At 44.8% G+C, this 20663-nt stretch overlaps 1 protein-coding gene and 1 non-coding gene across 3 annotated transcripts in view; one reads left to right on the top strand and one right to left on the bottom strand.

Moving 5' to 3' along the window:
* Nucleotides 1-978: 978 nt before the first annotated feature.
* The window catches only part of Ehhadh (enoyl-CoA hydratase and 3-hydroxyacyl CoA dehydrogenase), a 28513-nt gene continuing 8828 nt past the window's right edge, over nt 979-20663 (top strand). For both annotated transcript variants that reach the window (XM_029544869.1, XM_021210067.2), the window contains exons 1-5: nt 979-1137; nt 8305-8408; nt 11892-12058; nt 14062-14173; nt 17194-17298. In XM_029544869.1, coding sequence (XP_029400729.1) covers nt 1064-1137; nt 8305-8408; nt 11892-12058; nt 14062-14173; nt 17194-17298 — 562 coding nt within the window. In that variant the 5' untranslated portion in view covers nt 979-1063. The remainder of the gene's footprint in view (nt 1138-8304; nt 8409-11891; nt 12059-14061; nt 14174-17193; nt 17299-20663) is intronic.
* LOC115065193 lies at nt 13467-13572 on the bottom strand. The gene has a single exon (XR_003844980.1). It is a non-coding gene; the product is annotated as a U6 spliceosomal RNA (small nuclear RNA).

The raw sequence follows: 20663 nt of genomic DNA, 5'->3' as shown, positions 1-20663 counted from the left end.
TAGTGTGTCTTGAGATGACTCCAAAGAGTGCTTATTTTCACTTCTTGCTCCAAGGGTTTGGGGTGTAATAAGGCCACTCAGTGCTACTAAACCTTGAACTCTACCTGGTCAGGTTCCTGGGATGCTGAGACTGAGTGATTTCTCCTAGACACCAGTATCTGAAGGGAGGCAACGCAGAAGTTAATGCTTCTTATAGGAGGTGAGACCTGGGCTGGCTGCGAAGACTTCCACCAACAGAACACATGAGGAGAATTTGGGGGACTAGGCATGGCTTTAGAGGCAGTAGACACAGATTCCTGTAGCTTGTAAGTAGCTGATTGCTCCCCCTATAGGCTGTCATCATCGCTGCCTTCTGAAGGTGTACTTTGATAATCACGTTGATAATTGTAGCCCACATGTCAAGGGAATGACTAATGCTCGTTAGCGGGGCTTCTGGAGACTCGGCATTTCTCTACTAGTCAGACCCTGTCTTAATTTCAAGAAGTAACATACCTAAAAATGATATTTAGACATTGTTAAAACTTGTGAAACATCAGCGAAGATTTACAAGTACGGTTTTACTTGTCAACCTGCACACTGATTTCTGGCCACTTGGTGGACTTTGGCAACCATGAGGAGCCTTACGCAGCTGGAAGGACCGTGCCCCAGGCTGAGCTTTTAGAGGGAAGAGACAAGGCATGGTTTATTGTCAGTCTCCAGCCTACATCTAGCCTATAATACGTGCGCAGTTCCTAGATGAACTGTGAAAAATCCCAGCCTTTAGAAGGGACAGAACCAGAGAAGCCCGGGGCTTAGTGTCCTGGTAAATGGCTGTTTTGTGATCATGTGACTGACGTCGGTGGTGCGACCCAGCAGCTCGGTTTGCCTTTGGACGTTTCCTTTGCTAGCATAGGAGGATCACCCTCCTTGGAGTGCAGCCAGCCCCAAGAAGCACGAGGTGCAAGGGGCAGGAGGCGGTAGCAGCGGCTCCCATTGGCCCAGAGCGCGCCCCTCCTCTCAGGGCGGCCCAGAAAAGAAGCCCCGGGCTGCCCCAGACATCAGAGGCGCTGGATACCTTGAGAAAATGGCTGAGTATCTGAGGCTGCCCCATTCCCTGGCGATGATCCGCCTTTGCAACCCGCCGGTCAATGCCGTCAGGTAACACGGGCCCGGACAGTGGGGTGTGGCGGGTCTAGGTGGGGGCTTGTCTCAGCTGGAAAGACGGGCCAATGAGCAGCTGGCTCCGGCCTTCCGTCTGTCATCTGTTGACCTCACTGCGCGCTGGTTCTGGCGAGTCAGGAACCTACAGAGGCGAGGCTGGTGCACCAAGTGTCTGCTTGATCCCCCTTCCTGCAACCCTCCTGCCGGCTTGCAACCCCAGCGTCTCTGTGATGCCAAAAGCTATACTTAGCTAGAAAAGCAGAGTTTAGTTCCCTGCGTGTCAACTCTCCCTGTCACAGGAGGCCTACTGAGTAGGATTTTCTGAAAAGCTGAAGTTTTGTTTACATCACCTGCAATACCCTCCTATGCAGTGCACTTAGCACATTACTATTAAAGATGAGATCTGTTGTCTTCTTGAAAAATGGTGTTCATTTACCCTGTCCATTCCATATCACTGGCGAATAGAGTATAATTCTATATTAGCCACAGGAGGCTATGCATTGCAGAAGTGGTGGACAGGATTGTGACATATAACTGTATAATTTTGACTGGTGAGACCTTGCTAAAACCCTTTTCCTAGGTGAGGCCTTACAGCCTAAAGGACAAATCTAGGTACAGTTCCAGCCCTGTTCACTCTGCAGGGCACTAAATGCAATGGGTTTAGGCTTACTTTCAGAACGGGGTGATGCGGGTGATGCGCTGGGTGGGGGGCGGGGAGGACGGGGACAGGAGCATCAGTGACTTTAGAGCTGCCACATTGGAATCAGCCCTCCCCAGCAAAGATCATAATTCCCCGTGGCTGTTAAGAGCCCCCTCCCCTAATCCTTCCCTACCTATATCCTCTAGTCCTTCCCAGAGACCAATTAGGTACAATTAGGGTACAATTAGGGTAAAGAGGGGTGGCTGGATAGTCAGAGCGTACCATGAAAGTCAGCCACCACCAAGCCCAGCATTGATGATCTTTGGCAAACAGGCTCAGTCAAACAGGAGAATAGTCCTGTACAATGGGTGAGAACAACTAACCATCCTCCCAAGAGAGAGCATCTGTGACCGGCCAAGTAAACGATTCCACCCAAGTTTAGCTCAGTAGAGAGGCAATCCTGAGGAGGAGGTTCCCCATGAGTTGGGGTGGGCTTTCCAGGGGTTCCATTGTTTTGGAAGCAACTATACTCTTGTAACTTAGTTAAAATGGAATCCCTGGAAAGCCCACCCCAACTCATGGGGAGCCTCCTTCTCATGATGGCTTCTCTTCTGTTACTTTGGGGATCTTATGAATCTTTCAAGTTTCTGAGCTTCCTGGGCGTCTTAAACATCAGTAGATGTGTTTAGCTTTCAGTGCCCTGTAAGTCTCTTTACAGGGTGGCACACACCTGGAATCAAAGCATTCAGGAGGCTGCGGCAGATGGAACTGTTGATCTATTCAGACCCTGTCTCAAAAAAAAAAAAATCTTAAAAGCAAACAAACAACAGAAAAGAGGAGACATGTTCATTTTAACTGAGATTTAAAACCACACTGTTATTAGATTTTATTTTTTAAACTTCAAAATTATTATTATTTTATGTGTATGGGTCTTTTACCTGTGTGTATATCTGTGTATCACATGCCCTGATACTCACAGAGGATCAAAAAAATAAATAGGTTTTTGTTGTTGTTGTTTTGGTTGGTTTGTTTGTTTGTTTTGAAACAGGGTCTTTGTAGTTCTGGCTGACCTGGACTAGCTAGGTGAACTAGGCTGGCCTTGAACTAGCCTCTGCCTCCCAAGCATTGGGATTAAAGGTATGTTCTACCACATTTGACTTAATAATGTAGTTTTGTTAATATGAAGGATGGCATTGATTAATACATAATATGCAGAAATTACTGGCCACTTTGGGGGCAGGGCAGAAGCAAATTACTGATCATACCAATTTCACTTTTGATCTCAGCCCAGAAACCAAGAAGTGGTTACCGCATGCGTTCTCACAAAGAAAGCATAAGCAATATGGTTCCACATGGTTCGCTCATGTACTGATAGAATTACTTGATAGAGGGATTCTACTGAACTCTCTGACCGTGAGGCGCTATGTCCATCAAGAGGTCAGGAGGGAAATGTCCCACAGTCTCACAACCATTCCTTCTGGTACTCTCTGGTGCGTTTCTGCATTTAGCCTGCTATGTCCCTCCCCAGTCAGGAGAAATCTTAAGGTAAATGCAATGTAGATTGTAAACGACTCCACGCTTGTTGGACCTCCTTGTATCTCTGAGTAGCTTGTGGTCAGTCCCCTGTAGTAGCCCCCTTGCTCAGCACCTGCTTCAGCCTCGTGGAGATCATTTTTTCTCTTAGACCCTACACGTTCCCATGTTTTCCTCTGAACTTTAATTTTAGGTAAATTGTTCACCAACTTTAACAGCTTAGCATCCTTGTTTTTTACCTTAGGTTATTTTTTTTTTTTTTTTTTTTTTTTTTTGCTTCCCTCCCTCCCTCCCTCCCTCACATCTTCCCACCTTTCCCTTCCTTCTTTCTAATTTTACGCAGGAACCTATCTCTTTCTACCTGAATGAGGTATTGTGAATTGTCTAATTCTCTTTTCCCAACAATTAAAACCCTTCCTTATTAGAGAGGGCAGCCATGTTTTTCTCTATTCTGGGAAGGTTCAGTTTCTTCCTAACTACGATCTCACAGAGCAATGGTTTTCAACATTTTTTTGATAACTATAATCTACTTTGTTAAAACAAAAACCTTAAATTTAATTTAAATACATAAAATTTGAAGATGCACATGCGCATACAACATGTCGAACTGAAAACAGGATTTCCTGAAACCTAGCCAATCCTTACAAGCTGTAGATTTTGGAATATTCTAGTTTTTTGTTTATTTAAAATAACAACGACAACAAAGCCAGTTGTAGGTCACAAATTTGATTTGAGAAGCTTTGGTTTAAGTAACAACAGCACCCCCCCCCAAAAAAAAAAAAAAAAAAACTCAGTAGAAGAATCCTGCCATGGTCAAAGAAGATGAGGGTTTTAGGCCAGCGCTCACAAAATGGTATCTTGAGTTTTTGTTTGTTTGGTTGTTTGGTTTCTTTTGCTTTTTTTATCTTTATATAGGTGTGCTGTACATGCACACATGTTCAGATTTACATGTGTGTGCGAGGGTACACTTATACCTGCATGCTGTGTATGAGATTTACATGTGTGTGTGTGTGTGTGTGATGGTACACTTACACTTGCCTGCGGTGTAGGAGAAGGTGGAGGTTGACCTTGTAAGTCTTCCCTCGAGAACTGTCTTGCAATTGAACTCAGAGCTCACCAATGTGACTCGTCAAGTTAGCTAGCTAGCCTGCCCTAAGGTTCAAGGGTGAAAAGTAACCAGACGTTTATAAACATTCTTACCTGAGTCCCCTGGGGATTTACCCAGAGAAACAGTTTAAATTCCTCACTGAGTTTAGCCAGACTCCTTTGCTTGACCTGAGTGTAGGACTAGCACATGCTTAGTGACCGGGCATGGACCTGGAAAATGGGTTACAGGGATGTGTGTGTGTGTGTGTGTGTGTGTGTATGTGTGTGTGTGTGTTCCCTATAGCAGCTCATCCTTTCTCTTTATTTCTAGTTTTTGAGCTTCAGTGTTACCAAACACATCCATGAAAAGAAATGTGTGTTTGGGGTAGGAAAAGTCAGTCTCTCTTCAGGCCACCGAGTAAGGTGATTTTGATTGAGCCCCAAATCTTTCCTTGTTGTCTGAGGGTTTGCTGGTGCTGTTTGCTTTGGATTTTTGAAACAAGATTTCACCCTGTGATGCAGGCTGGCCCCGAACTTGTGGCAATCCTCTTGCCTCAAGCATCCAAGTGCTGGGATTACAGATGTGAGCCACCACTGGCTGTCATTCTTTACCCAGAAGTAAAATGCAGTGACCTTCTGTATCCCTGGGTCTCCCATCTGCCATTCAGCCAAAACAGGTTTTAACGAATGTGAGTCCACGCCGGTGCCTGAGGCCTGCTACACAGCGGCGGCGTTCCACCTGTTCTGCACAATCACCTCACCTAAGGTTCTTTCTGGGAAATCTGAGTGGCCCCGGGTTTTAGGCGGCATGCTGCTGATCCAGTCTTCCCCACCACAGGCCTCACTGGTGGCGATTTCTGGAGTCTGGAGCGGACCCTAGAAGGGTGGCCACATCCGCTGCACGTAATGTCATGGCTCATAATCTGTTTTCCTGATAAGATTTCATTTCTAATTAACCAGTCAAAAGCAAAAGGTTAAAGGATAGAAAGTAGGGAAAAGGTAGCTGTCATCCAGAGGGAAAGTGGCTCCTTTGTCCCCGGTGGACTTCCTCGTTCTGTTTTAAGGAGGTTCTCACCAATTTATCGAGGGTCAGCTTGTTCACCAAGGGAGTAGGTTCCCAGTTTTTCCTTTGTTTTATTCTTTTGTTCTTTCTCACTTTTAATTTTTTCTTTCTTTTTTTTTTTTGGTTTTTCAAAGACAGGGTTTCTCTGTGTAGCTCTGGCTGTCCTGGAACTCACTCTGTAGACCAGGCTGGCCTCAAACTCTGAAATCCTCCTGCCTTTGCCTCCCAAGTGCTGGAATTAAAGCCGTGTGCCACCACTGCCCGGCTCACTTTTAATTTTTAATGGGAAATTATCTTTCTAGCTTATCGAGTGTTTTCTTTTCTTCTCTTCTTTTTTTTCTTTTCTTTCTTTTAAAGACAAGGTCTCAGTCTGTATAGCCCTGGCTACCCTCAAGCTCACAGAGATCCACTAGCTTTTGCCGCTGTCAGAGCCAAATTTCTTTCTGTTCCAGTCAAAGTCTAGGGTCTAGGGTGGCAGTTTTAGAGATGTGAGAGGCAGTGTTCTGGGAAAGCTCTAAAACTGCCACCCTGTGGAAGACAGGCACGGTGTATTCTACCTGAGCTTCGGACATGTGCACACAAAAAGCACAGCTGGAAAAAATGCTTCTTGAACTTAAAACCCAGCCTCATCTGGCCGGTGGGTTTTATTTTCTTATTTGTTAACTTCTTTTTGAAAATTGCACAAATTTGACTTAGTAAGCTTTAGATGTTTTTTGCTTGTTTTGGTTTTGGGTTTGGTTGTTTGATTTTGTTTTGAATAATTCCAAAGGTGGGAAGGGCTCACATAGTAAAGCAGAGCTTGGGTCACATGTGTTCCCAGCATCCCTCCTGCCTGAGAGAGACACTTAGGTACCCTCATCCGGCCCCATCAAGCCTCTGATTGGTAGCCATTTTTCTTCTTTTTCTGTTTGTGAGTTTTCAAAAGGAACAAAAATGTGTATAAAAGAGGAGGAGATGGTTGCCATGTGAACCCCCAGCCCTCTCCTCAGTGGCTCCCAGGAGAGGGAAATCCTGAATGAGACAGTTTGGCTGTGGGGTCCCTTCCTACCATTTACCCATGGAGAGAAAACAGTGTTCTGTCCACAACAGTTGAGTTCCCAGTGAGGATGTGACCTTTTTCTGGTGTCCTTTTGTCGTCATTGTCAAGCAGTGCACTGTGAACTGTGCAGTGTGCATGTGTTCTGGTTTATTGTAAGTAGTTTGGGAATGAAGATTTGTATGGGGTATGGGAGAGTACTGCCATGGTTTATCTGCCAGACTTGAATGTGTTGAGGGGCTTCGTTAGGCTGGGGGCATGGTTTCCCAGAAGCAATTCTGCCCAGATGGACAACTCCTCAGCCTTTTAGACTTCTCGGTATTATGGTCATGGCTCAGATTGTTTATTCCATTTCCTAGTAATGAATCAGGCGTGGGAGGTTTTGTTTAGTTGTATGTAGGTAAAAAGTAACTGGGTGAAAGGTTATTATCGCTCATCAGGGCAAGTAACTCCTGTAGTCTGTGAATCTTTGTCTTGTTGATCTTAGCACCGCTTCTGTAACAGCTTGGTTTTTCCACCCAAGAAGGAAAGTTCTGTCCAGAAAACATAGACTTTCAAGCAAAACGGGCTGGAGCTTGCTGCTGTCTTCCCTGCAGCTGACAGCCCGTGATTTTCTAGGTTCCCCCCCCTTCTTCACCATCCTGATCTACTTGGCAAATTCTCTCTTTCCCTGAGACAAACTCTCCTGAATGGATGGGATTGCTGAGCACTCCCTATGCCTTGGATGGAGATGGACCTGGAAGACATACCCTTGGCTCAAGCTCCTGTTCCTCTGGGACAGTTTCCCTCCCGTGGTTTTAGCTGCACTTTCTATAGCTGCTCGCTCATGTGCTGAGCCTGGGTAGAGCATCTACTGTAGGTCTTGCTCAATGTTTCTTTGCCCTTGCCTTTCCTTCCTGAATTAGTTAGTGTGGAATTTGGCTTCCACAGACAGAAAACTTTCAAAGACAGTGAATTAAACAAAGACTAGTGACTTCTTTCACAGTAGTCCAGAATAGCTGCCCCACAACCCTCAGTGTCTGTCATGTAGCCCTCTGTACATACCTTCTACCTCTTGGTACAAGGAGAATACTTCTGTCCAGCCATCTCACCTGTATTTTTGCCAGGGTAGGAAGGAAATAATAGAGTAGGAAGGAAAGAAAAGTAGAAAATCTTGTCCACTGTTTTCCAGAAATCTTCCTTAATGTGGCAGGTATCAAGAGAACTTAGTGGCTTGGGCGGACTGTGTTGCAAAGCATGCTGGGAAATGTAGTCTTTGTTTTGGGCCACCATGGATCCAGCTAAGAAGCAGGTGTTAGAGGAAGGTGATGGGGAATGGATGTTTGAAATAACTAGCAGCTCTGCCACACAGGTTCTCCTTTATCTTTTCTGTCCTGAAAGCATGAGAAATTGAAGGGAAATTTGTCCCTTCCAAACTTCTGTGCTGCCAGCCTTCTTTGTACCTTTACCGCCACACCCAGATCATACACTTTACACAGCAGTTGCATGTGTATACCTATCAGATAACCCTGTACTTGTGATGTCATGTATAACATGTTTAGAACTGGTTACCAACTTTTCATGATCCAAGTTAGAGCACAAGGGAGGAAAATAATAATGCTTTTAAGGTGGAATTATTTTACCAGCCCAGGGCTTAATTGACAGTAGATATTTTATTTCTTGAACAAATAGTGAAAAATTCTGTGGTAAGAATCTGTATTTTTTTTTTTATCCACCATAACTGTTCAGTGGTTCATTGGTAAAGAAATAGTAGGGTAGAGATTTAATTTTGACTAATTTGCTGTATGGAATTTTTGTTTCTTTTAGTGCAACTGTAATCACGGAAATAAGGAATGGACTTCAGAAAGCTGGATTGGACAACACGGTTAAAGCCCTTGTGATCTGTGGAGCAAACAACCGCTTCTGTGGAGGTAATTAAATGTCTAGATCTTTCCCATTACCTCTAGAATTATACCCAGATGACTCCCAGCAGTACATCGGTTATCCCTATGGGTAGTGAATGGGGACACTAGAGTGGAGGTGAAAAACATCATGGGTGATGGGGCCTATCTGTCTCTAGAGAGACCTGGGCAGGACTGGACCTTTGAAGAACATTTCGTTCTAGTCTTGATGGCTGATAGCTGCTGCCTGCCATGAATGTGCTGATGTGTGTCTGCTCTACCTGTGTCCCTTCTATCCTACGTGAGCTTGGGCCAGTCTCTGACATCCTTGCCTCATTGTCTCTGCCTATAGAGTAAAGTCCATGATTTCTAGCTGACGGAGGTTGTGTGAGGTTAAAGGAGATGCCTTAGCTGGCTATCCTTGTACAGTGTCTGCACTCAGAACATGTCCAGGAAGCATGACTGCTTATTCAGAGTCTCGAAATGAAGCCCATTTTCCTTCGGACAGCCCCTACCCCCAGGGACCATAGCACTGTTTCTCTGGGTCTCCACGACAATGCACAGCACAAATATCTGAAGTGATGACTCCTCTGGTGTACTCCATAGCACCTCTTTCTTTCCCTGCCCCGAGAATGAACATATTGCACCCTTTGACGGAAGTCACATGGGATGAGGGCCCAATTCCAGAGGTCTTCAGTATTTGTAAATGGTAGCCTGAGAGTACACCAGTTCTGGGGTCGGGATAAAAAACAATGTAAAAATACTGGCCATAAAATCACTGCTTACATTGCCTGCTCAACACTGTAGAGATTGTTCACTACCCAAAACCAAACCAAAGCAATATGTTTTTATACACATTTTAATGCTCAGCAAGTCCAGATGAGAATGGTTGAGGAAGAGACAGATTAAATTGATACGCCAAGTTTAAACCAGACGTGAACTGGCTTTCTCACAAGAATCTTAAGCTTGAATCCGTGAATTGAGGCCCGAAAGAGGGTCAGAACCATGGGGAGCCCGGTTTTCTGCATGATGACAGGGGACAACTGGACCGTGATCCAAGTTCCTGGGCTGAAAAATGTTGGATTAAGGAAGTTATCAGAAATGGCCCAGTTTGATTCGCAGTCTTGTGCAGGACTGTGCAGCTCCAAATAGGGCAAGGTACCCTCTCCTTAAACACATTGGCAGAGTTCCAAAAATCAGTTGGGAACTAGAGCATAAAAGTTTGGAGTACAAAGAGGTGTGCATGCAGGGTAGTGGCGTACCTGGCAGGCGCATGCCAAGATGTCCCCCTGAGAAATCACACCATGAGACAGACCTGGTATAAGGGGGGGTTATTTGGGGTAAGGGAGAGGAGGGAGGACCTGGAGAAAGGGTAGAGGCAAGACATTCATACACGCCAACTACGAGAAAGCAAAACCAGTGCATTTTAGTGCAGTGGCCTTCTCCTGTGCCTGCAGCACTTAGAAGGTTAAGGGAGGAGAGTCATGAGTTCGAGGTCAGCCTGGGATATAAAATGAGTTCTAGGCAAGTTTAGGTTACACAGTGAGACAGCCTCAAAAGAAGAGAGCCAGAAGGGGAGGAGAAGGGCCACAAAATAACATCTGACATGACACAGCCATTGCAATCACATACTCTCAGCCGGTACAGCCACCCATACTGGGCCTGCACAAGGCTAGTCTTATCCTTAGACAGTTATGGGTGGGGGAGGGGTGCTTGGGCCCTGCCTCTCCCACTACTGACCTCTGGTAGATCTTGGGAGAGCAGTGGTCATTGTCTTCTGTGGTGTACTCGATGCTAGCCACTAGCCACTAATGGATACTTCCAAGCCGGTGGTAATGCAGATGGCTCTGGCTAAACTCAAGGAAGCAAAACACAAAGACATGAATGTGGGAAAGGGATTTTGTGGAGAGTGGGGGTTGGTGGGGGTGGTTGGGACATAAGAGAGGCTGAGGGTGTATGAAACTGTTAAACAACAAATTTAATTCATTTTTTAAAAAAGTTGAAAAAAAAAAAAACAGGCAGTGGTGGTGCATGCCTTTAATCCCTGCATTTGGGGAGCAGAGACAGCAGATTTCTGTGTTCAAGGCCAGCCTGGTCTACAGAGTGAGTTCAAGGACAGCCAGTGCTATACAGAGAAACCCTGTCTCGAAAAACCTGTGTTGAACACAAAATTATTTTTTAATTTAAACTTTTTTCAGTCCTGGAGACTAAGCCCAGGCCCTCGTGCTCGCTACGCTGGCCCCCCGAAGCTGCACTGTACTGCCAGCCCTGAAATCATTCAATTTTAAATGTGTACCAAGCTTACTGATGCCCTATGGAAACACTATATGAATTATGTATTCTGTCATGTAAAGACAAAAAAAAATAAGGCTTTACAGTCTGTTCTTGTCAGAAATACATACTGAACTTCAAGTTAGTCAAGATAGGTATTGAGACAAAAATAGTAAATTGCACGTGCAGACCATAAATCCACTTACATATGCGCGGGAGGACTAAGAACTTGCCAAAGTCTTAAACTTTATCTCTGTGTGAGGATATTTAGGTGGTCCTCTGTGGTTGCTGTTGTACAGGTTTTACATGTTTATAATTCCTGCATCATTTTTATAACCCAGAAAGACGAGCCATGCTAATTTTCTTACTCATAGGAAATCTATCGGGGTCTAGAGAGATGGCTCAGTGTTAACAGCACTGGCTGCTCTTACAGAGGACAGAGGTTTGCTCACACTGAGGTGGGATGGCTGCCACGCACAACCATCGCTAACTCCAGTTCCGGGGAGTCTAGCGCCCTCCTCAGGACCCCATGAGCACTGCAGGCATGTGTGCTCAGACATAGCAGCAGACAAAATCCTCATACCTACAAAACAAAAATAAATAAATCATTTAAAAAATGCTTTCAGGAAATATATCAGTACTAAACTGGTTTCCAACATAGGTAGTTTGCCCTTTCCTGTGGCATCTTACATTGTAATGGCTTGTGTCCTTAGTGAAGAAAGGGTGACATTCCTTTTTTGTTGTTAAGTTGTTTTTTTTTTAAATTTTATGTATATGAGTGCACTTTCACTGTCTTCAGACACACCAGAAGAGGGTACCAGATCCCATTACAGATGGTTGTGAGCCATCATGTGGTTGTTGGGAATTGAACTCGGGACCTCTGGAAGAGCAGTCAGTGCTCTTAACCACTGAGCCCAACGTTCTTCTAAAATAGGTTGGTGAACAGTAAGAGGCACTGATTTTCAAAATGATAGATTTAGTAAAGAATCTAGTTCTTTTTCTGAGCTTTTAAATTTCCCCAAACTTAGAGCTTCTCTGTACAAAGTGGGAACACAGAACGTGGAAGGTTACATGGTTCTCTGTAAAGATTGGATTTTTCTCTCATTTCCTTCCACTTACAGTTCGAGAATAAAGCACCTCTCAGTCCCAAGGCATCTGAAGTTCTAAAACTGGCTGGGTCTCCTAGTGTTAGTGACCATGGCTCCGTCCTTCTGAACTACTTCCTTGTCCCTGTGTCTTTAGGTGCTGATATCCATGCCTTTAAATCTTCCATCGGCCTCTCATTAGGGAGCTTGGTAGATGAAATACAGCGATCCCAGAAGCCGGTGGTGGCCGCCATCCAAGACGTGGCTCTTGGAGGAGGACTCGAGCTGGCCTTGGGCTGTCACTATCGGATTGCCGATGCAAAGGTAAGAGGCTCCCAGGGGCACAGTTAGGGTGGGCCATGTCTTCAGTGCCAGCTCTAAGTGTGGCCTATGTCTGGGGCTGATGGCTTTGAACTGCTGACAGTCCTGTGCATCTTGAGAGCTGGTGCTCAGTTGTTTGGTCCCTGCCCCCTTTTCTGTGTCCCCTGGGTCTTCGGTTCCAGAGTTGTTTTTGTAGATGTCCCACTGGGACTGGACTCCACAACTCTGCATTTTGATTGGTTGTGATTTTCTAGAGTTGTCTTCGGTTGTTACAAAGAGCCATTTCCTCAGTGAGGGGTGAGGACTACACTCATCTGTGGGGACCAGGGCACAGTATTTACAGTGTACTTTGTGATTCTGCTCTTCAGTAAAGTGATTGGTTGTAGGCTCCCCTCCAAGAGCTATGACCTCACTAGCCGTGTATGGCTAGATCCCCATTTCCAGGAATGGTTCCTCTTCTGTTGAGCAGCTCTTAAGTCCAATTAGAGAGCTGCTGGTTACCTGGTTACCATGACGGTATGGGCACTGCTGCAACACTCAAGATGCTTGTTTTGGTTCATGGGCATCGTAGCTGGCTTGGATGGCTGGTTGCTTCCCTCCTTTGGAAGCTTGTGTACCACGTAAGCGAGTCCTCAGGAGCTTTCAGGTCAATTCCAGCTCCACAGCCTCTGGGCCCTGTTTCTGAAGTACATAATGTCCTCAGCAACAGGGACTCTCCAGCCATCTCTGGGAGACAACCAAAAGCCAACAGCAAGATTCTAGAGTGTGTTGGGAGCCTCTTGAGCAGTCATGACCAACAGCTCAAATGGGGACTTCTCATGCCTGGCGTTGGGATTTTTGTTAAATAACCTATAACTCCTGTGGGTAGCATTGTCAGTCCTGATGAGAAAATGCCATTTAAAACATATATGTATGCATAGATACAGATTCAGGTGTGTTATATGTGATCTTAGGTAGATAAATGATAGTTTGATACCTTATGACTCTTTCAAACATCTTCATAGTTTATCCTATTCCCTCTTCTGGTTTTATTTTAATCACTTTTCCCTTTCCTAATTAAAACTGCCCCTCCCCTGGCCAGGCATTGGTGGCACTCACCTTTAATCCCAGCACTCGGGAGGCAGAGGCAGGCGGATTTTTGAGTTCGAGGCCAGCCTGGTCTACAAAGTGAGTTCCAGGACAGCCAGGGTTATACAGAGAAACCCTGTCTCAAAAAACAAAACAAAACAAAACAAAAAAACAGGGTTTGTTATACAGAGAAACCCTGTCTCAAAAAACAAAACAAAACAAAACAAAAAAACAAAACAACAACAAAAACAAAACAAAACAAAACCCCCCCAAAAACAACCCCCCCCATTTTTAATGTTTCCCCCTGAGAATTACTTGTGCTCTAATGGTCCTTTCTCTATTGAAAACTATCAAACACTTCATGAATATGTGTGCCATCCTTGCCAGCTACCTTGCCAGTCATCTCTATAGTGTTCCAGTCTGAGTGTCTGTGCTGCCCAGGTGAGCACCTGCCTTTTTTATTGTACTCATTTGGCAGGCATCACATGCCTCTCATCAGGGCTTACATCCCCATCCCCATCAGCCAAGGGTTCTGAGCATCATTTGCCACTTGTGTGCTTTCTTTGGGGTGTCGTTTATCTAGATAATCGGCCCATTATTAGTCGGCTGTCCTTTTATTGTTAAGTTGTGTATATTCTTTGTAGTGTGGAGATGGGAGAAGCTCTGTATCATTCTTTCCCTTCCTCTTGGTTTTGTCCTCTCATTCTGAGCTTCCAGGAACCCTGGGAACTGTAGAGGCTACTTTGTTATCTGTGGCATGTCATTATGGAGTCAAAGGGAAAAATGTGCCCAAGCAAGGGAGTGTGAAAAGACACCAGTTAAAGGAGACAGCAGACACTGTTGCTGATTTCAGTGAAACTGTTTCTTATGGGTAGGATCCCTTGAGTGCAATTGCACCATCTCTTTATGGTGGCCTTTCTGCCTTTAATGTTTTGTAGGCTCGTGTTGGCTTCCCAGAAGTGACGCTGGGGATTCTTCCTGGGGCAAGAGGAACCCAGCTTCTTCCCAGGGTCGTCGGAGTTCCTGTTGCTCTTGACTTAATTACCACAGGTCAGTGGAAATCCCAGTTATGATTTGGATCAATGTGGAGTACTAGATTAGAATCTAGAAAATCTTGTCTTGGTCACTTACTACCCATGTGGGTTCTAAGGAGGCTACTTTAGCTTCACTGACTCCAAATTTTGTCATCCATAAAATAGAGACAATAACTTTCCTAAGCACTTCCCAAATATTTCCATGAGGAGCCCATGTACATGAGCAGAGGGCTCATCAACCTGGGGTTTATGGAAGTTTATCTTTTTTTTTTAATCTGTAGACCACATGTTCATATAGGAACCATAGCAGTCAGACCTGGTTTAGAAAGTTTAATGTCTGGGGCTGTAGTATAGCTTAGTTGTAGGGTGCTTATCCAGCTTGCATGAAACCTGGGTTTGTTCCTTGGCATAAAACCAGGTATTTATTTCAAACAAGTGTGGTTAAGTGTGCGCGTGTGTGCCATCTTTCCTTTCATCGTGTGCACAGTAGCAGTACCCACCAGAGGGTGATGTAGACTGTGTACTGTGCTTAGACCCTTCTCAGAGCCCCTCTTCATTGGCTCCAGCTTGATACTGCTGTTTTCTAAGTAAGGTTAAGATGAGGTTCCTACTTGCAGATGCTGTCCTATTGAATGAGCAGTTAACACAGCAAAGGTTTAAATTCCATTATTTTAGCAAAAGCTTGTGTAAACGTATAATAAATTTCTCATCATTTTAAAATGATCTCATTCAGAAACCTTTCTAAGGTTCCCAGTTTTAATTTCCAGTACAGTAAATATTGACAGATAAAACCTATGAAAATACTAGCTTTTTAATTTCTAAGAATATAAATGGGTGACTTTTTAGAACTATTATTAGAGATCTATATGATCTGATTTTTAAAAACTGACAGAAAAACTATATCCCCATGGGCCAACATAGAAAGCAACAGACTATATGAATTAAAAATAACTTTGTCCTCTTAAAGGGGTGTGTAGAAGGAAACTAGATGTATTGAATTCATATTCACTCAAACAATCAGGTTACCAAATGTTTAATGATGAGTATATTTTAAAGAACGGGAAGTATTTGAAGTGATTTCGATTTCTCCAGAGAATGCTTGGAATTAGCATTCTGCAGAAATTCAGTGCACGTGAGGCAGGTTATTCAGCAAAAGACAAAATAGAAATAGGATCATAAAAGATATGGGTGGGTTTTGAGTTTGCAAACCCAAAGATTTACAGAATTAAACCAGTGAAGAAATTGAAGAAACTTGTCAGGAAGCTCAGAGTGCTGCAGAGAAAAATCAGGAAGAAAAACCCACTTCTTAAACAGAGAGGAGCGAAGGAAACTTGGCTGGCTTTCACAGAATGCCGCTTGCCATCTTGGCCCACTTCAGACTCCTGGGCTGCCGCCATTCTAGCACCATGAGAAAAGAAGCAAGGACTCTGAGATGGACAGGTTTTTGACTTGCATAGCAAAGGCCCCGTGAATCGGGGGACGCTGGCACAGGACTCACATGCCTGTCTTCTTGAGTAGATGTTGTGATCTGGTGGCTGGGTTGGGGGTTGGCTTTAAAATGATAGCACAGAGATGTTCTGTGATGACACTGAAATTTTAAGCTTTGGAAAAAAATCTTGAAGACATTTGGAAAGAAACATAGCAGTGTCAAATGTGTGGGAGATGCTCTTGGTCACTCTGGGTCTCCCCACGGCTCATCTTCCAGCACTTTCGGCTCACAGCCTGCTAGACAGAGGTCCAGTCTACACTGTGTGTGGCCCAAGAAAGAATGAGTCTCAACCTGGCTGAGGCATTAGGTTGAGCATGCAGGGCTTCCTTGTGCTTACTTGTTAGTAGTTCGGATCAGAACTGGGCCGTTGTTAAGGCATTATTAATTGAAAACACAGCCAAGATATTCTTTCTGGGAGACTCAAGAGCTTGACAACAGCCAGCCCCTCTATGGGCAGCTCACATTCCCCATCTTGTTATCCCAGAGCTCCTTATAGTGCCCAGATTTTATTTTTCTATGCCTTGGTCTTTTTGGTCTTTTAGGCTCACAGGTTCAACTTATGCTCACCCAAGCATCTTTATACAGAGGACACTTGACACCACTCTCCTGCCCCACCCCTCTCACCGGATGAGGAGGTTTGGAAGGTTTTGATGAAGCAAAGAACCCTCAGCCGAGCGCTGATTCCACCAAGTTTGGGATTAGGGGCTTCACTCCTCTGCCAGGGCGTTGAAGGAGCAGCTGTTTAATGGTACCTGCTTCCTTCGAAGTCTCCATAGGAAGCAGGCTTGCAAAGCTTGCCCAGTCTATAGTCTAGGTCAGAGTCAAGGTGCTCGCTAACCGGAAAGGGATAAAACTCTGTCTGATTTCTCCTATGTGATTCTCGCTGTACTTGGTGGAATGCCAACTTAATAAATGTGGGTTCTCCTGTTCGGCCCACTAGCATTCTGTTTGTGGACTGTCTCTTCTTGATCGGTACAGTTCCTGGTTTGCAGGAGGTGTACTACAGTCCAAAACCCAACCATTTCTCACACTTCTATACAGACACACAATGTTATAAGGATCTAAAGAGACCACTCATCTTTTACTGAATCCTCAGAATTACTATGGTAAGCATAATTACCTCCATCTACCAGAGATGAAATTAGAGTCCTTGCAGAGTTCCCTATGGTTTCTCTATCAGTAAGAATTAGAGCCACTGTTTGAATTCAAGTTTGGTGGCCACATCTGTAGTGAGGTTCAACCACAGCAGTTCAGCCTGGGCATGGTGGTTCATACCTCTGAATCCCAGCAATCGCAGGAGTCTGAGACAAGTGGGTCTCTGAGTTTGAGACCAGCCTGGCCTATGTGTGGAGTTCCTGGGCAGCCAGAGGTACATAGTGAGACCCTGTCTCAAAAACAAATCACCAAGTACAGTAGCCAGGTTGGCCTTAGGCATTTCACTTATCAGTTCGTATCTCCAGGAATCGCCACCTTCCCCACTAGACAGAGCAATGCCCCAGCGTGTCCTCGCACTGTTACTTGATTTGTTTTATTTCCTTTTGATCCAGGAAGACATATTTCAGCAGATGAAGCACTCAAGCTTGGAATTCTGGATGCAGTTGTAAAGTCAGACACAGTTGAAGAAGCCATCAAATTTGCTCAGAAGGTTATAGGTAAACAATAATAGAAAATAGCGCAAGATTAGGAACAAGTTAAACATGCATTCTAATAAGGACCTCCTTAAGGTATCCATGTAGTAGAATGTAGCCAAGCTTTAAACTGCATTGATCTGGCATAAACTCCATGGTATATTGTATCAGCCAACGAGAACAATGTTATTTTAAGTGGTGTTTTGCGGATGGTGTAAGGAAACAAGGGGGTGGGGGTGGGAGAGAAGGTTAATATGCTGAGAGTGGGTATGCATAACTGCTGTGTATGTTGGAAACTTCCGGAAGTGTTCACAGGCAGTGGAATGACTCTTTCTGGACTGGAACTGGACATTTGCTGAAGTTCAAAGGCGATACTTTATACTTCATTCTGCCCTGCTTTTGAGGATTTATGAGTGTTTTTTTTCTGCTTGAAAATTATAATTAAAGTTGAAACAGAGAAACAAGTATGTAGGGCTCTGCATGGCTCTCAGAGACAGCATGGCTTCTGTCTTGGGCAAGTGACTTCTGCCCCTGTTGGGCTTGAAGACCAGTGGTGTTCCTTCAAGTATGCCTTTAGCACCACCTACTGATAGATGGCTTACTGGTTTTTGTTTTTTTTTTTTTTTTTTTTTTTTTTTTTTTTTTTCTTCTTCAAGCTGCACCTTTAAAGCTAGAAAAATTGAAACTATAGCTGAGGGCATAACTGGAAGCTGAGTGCAAAGCCAGTGTTCAGTTCCCACTAACCTTCCTGCGAGAAAATCACAACAGAAGCCAAACGGCTTGACAACCTCTGCGGGAAAGTTTATGGCGGCTGCAGCCTCTAACTGAGCAGAAGATGCTAAAACTGACTAAGAAATTACTCATGAGGATTGTCGGACCCCAGGCAGCACGGAGTGTGTGCCGATCTCCACTTAGTGACACGGAAGGCTCTGGTCACTCCAAGGCATGCCCCTGTCAGGGACCAGTTTTTGAAATTGTTTTTTATGGTCCAACTAGTTGAAGGTTCGGTGTGACAGTGGCACTCACACTACAAAGAGGAGGTATTGATGGGAAAATACTGCTGCCTTCTAACTAGGAGTCAGCAAGTCCTGCCCGCGAGGAGGTGCCCTGCCCGCTGTAGAAGCGCCCTCCCTGTGGCGCTCTGCCTCCCAGGCTGCTGTCACTGGTCTGTGTCTCTGTGGCCCAGGGAGGGCTGCTTGGCTTGTGGGCACTGACTCGTATAATTTGCTTGCAGAGAGTGTCCCAGGATGCTATTGATTTATGTTTGTAGCAGCCTGGGTTTCCATAGGAAGTTCTGTCCTTCCCTGGATTCCCTGAATTCGGCTTCGAGACTTCAGTGCTTCAGACAGAGGTTAAGAACCAAGGTTTATCACACTTGCACTGTGGTCTAGGGTGTTTATTGCTTTCAGCTTTTAAAGTTAATTCTAAACATTAAACCCCAAAGTTTATAAAACAAAATGCTGCCGGTCTCAGCAACATTACAGGTTGTCCACTTGGTGGCACCCCAATGTTGAGCCATCCTCTGCTTTAAAACTTAAGTTGTCTAAGGTTCTGGCTTGGGGCAGTTCTTTGTGATGGTTTTAAAACTTTGTTGAGAAGAGTGGATGGAGGTGTGTATGTAACTTGCTTGTGGTGAACAAGTGTTTCTGCAGTGAGGCTCTGCCTGAGTGATTAGTGGTGTGTGTGTGTGTGTGTGTGTGTGTGTGTGTGTGTGTGTGTGTGTGTGTGTGTGTGAGAGAGAGAGAGAGAGAGAGAGAGAGAGAGAGAGAGAGAGAGAGAGAGAGAGAGAGAGAGAGAGAGAGAGAGAGAGAGAGAGAAGAGGCAAGGATGTTTTCCTTTTCCTTTTTTCCTTGGTCTTGCTTTTCATTTTACTTCTTACTCCGTGTAATCTACCTTTTTTCTGTCCGTGAATATTTCCAAGGTATGGAGTGACCTGACCCACACAGGAGACCTCCTGTTGAGGTGCCATCTGCTGTGAGTGGCCTTCCTAGAGTTGACAATAGGCAGTTGTTCTCTCGGTCATTTGTGGAGTCTAACATGGGTGCAGCACATTGGGTCAGAGTAAGAGGAAAGGAGTCTTTTTGTCTCTAAGGAAACAACTTATGTGAGCTATACATTGAGTCTCTTTAGGCAGACTGGTAATCTCCTCCTGCACAGCTGGCAGAAGGGTGTGTGGAAGAGGACTACATTTGTGTCTGTCTGAAGTATGACCCCCTTGTTTTGTAAAAGCTTGTGAGCAGAGCCAAGGGTAGAAGTGGTCACAAGCCTTGCTGGGCCTCTGCTTTGATCCAGCTTGCTTTCTTTCTTTCTTTCTTTCTTTCTTTCTTTCTTTCTTTCTTTCTTTCTTTCTTTCTTTCTTTTATGCTATGATGGCTTATTCTTGAGATAGTAGATCTTCTTAGAACCCATTATGTGGTGCTGAGTTTTGGTAACTCTGATTTGGTGTGTCTGTGTGTCTGTGTGTGTGCTCGCAAGCGCACATGCCTGCATGTTTATCTGATTTTAAAATCATTTCATGAAATTAAGATTATAGAACTGCCGGGCACGCCTTTAATCCCAGCTATTGGGAGGCAGAGGCAGGCAGATTTCTGAGTTCAAGGCCAGCTTGGTCTACAAAGTGAGTTCCAGGACAGCCAGGACTGTTGCGATCACCTAACTTGCCAGCAAGAAAGACGCGCCACAACAGGATCCTTCTGCAGATGTTTTTAAATGGGTTTTATTGCTGAAGCAAAAAGACCCCGAGCCTGAAAACTGGTGCTGCTTAAATAGGCCTAAGAGGAATGTGTCACTCTATGATTGGTGCTCACTATATACCCTCATTTGCATGCTCCGGGCTTGAGCTGTTACTCATCTGTGCTGTTTGAGCATGTGCACAACAGTTGTCAGTTAGTTGTCAGTTAGTTGGCTGACGCCCTTCGGNCTCAGGTGCCATCTTATAATGGTGAATGTGGCTTCCCACATCTCTTCCTTTTTTGTTTCATTGAAAAAAGGCCTTTTCCATCAATTTCCTCAATCCATGGAGATCAAGATGGAAAGTACAAGACCAGTCCCAAAACACCCTAGCGCGTGCAATGAGCAGAACTCACCGCTGTGCAAGGGCTATTCGAGGGTGTTGAGTGTCACGTGTCCCAGTGCAATAGGCAGCAAGGCCCATGGGGTGCAAGAGCTAACAACTCAACAGGTCATACTATTCTTTAGGTAGTAACAACCAGACTTCTGAGGAGGCACCATTATCAAGGGCCAAAGAGCTTGAGTGATGACGACTTTGTCATGTCTTTGTTGGGTTTTAAGTTTGCACAGCAATCAAAGTAACAATACTCCTCCACAGCATATTATTGCACCAAATAGAGAAACTCCCACCCACTCCTTAAAGTAAGAAAATGCAGAAG

The sequence above is a fragment of the Mus pahari genome, chromosome 12 (assembly GCF_900095145.1).
Source record: "Mus pahari chromosome 12, PAHARI_EIJ_v1.1, whole genome shotgun sequence".
Lineage (NCBI taxonomy): Eukaryota > Metazoa > Chordata > Mammalia > Rodentia > Muridae > Mus > Mus pahari.
This window is presented reverse-complemented; position numbering and strand designations above follow the sequence as displayed.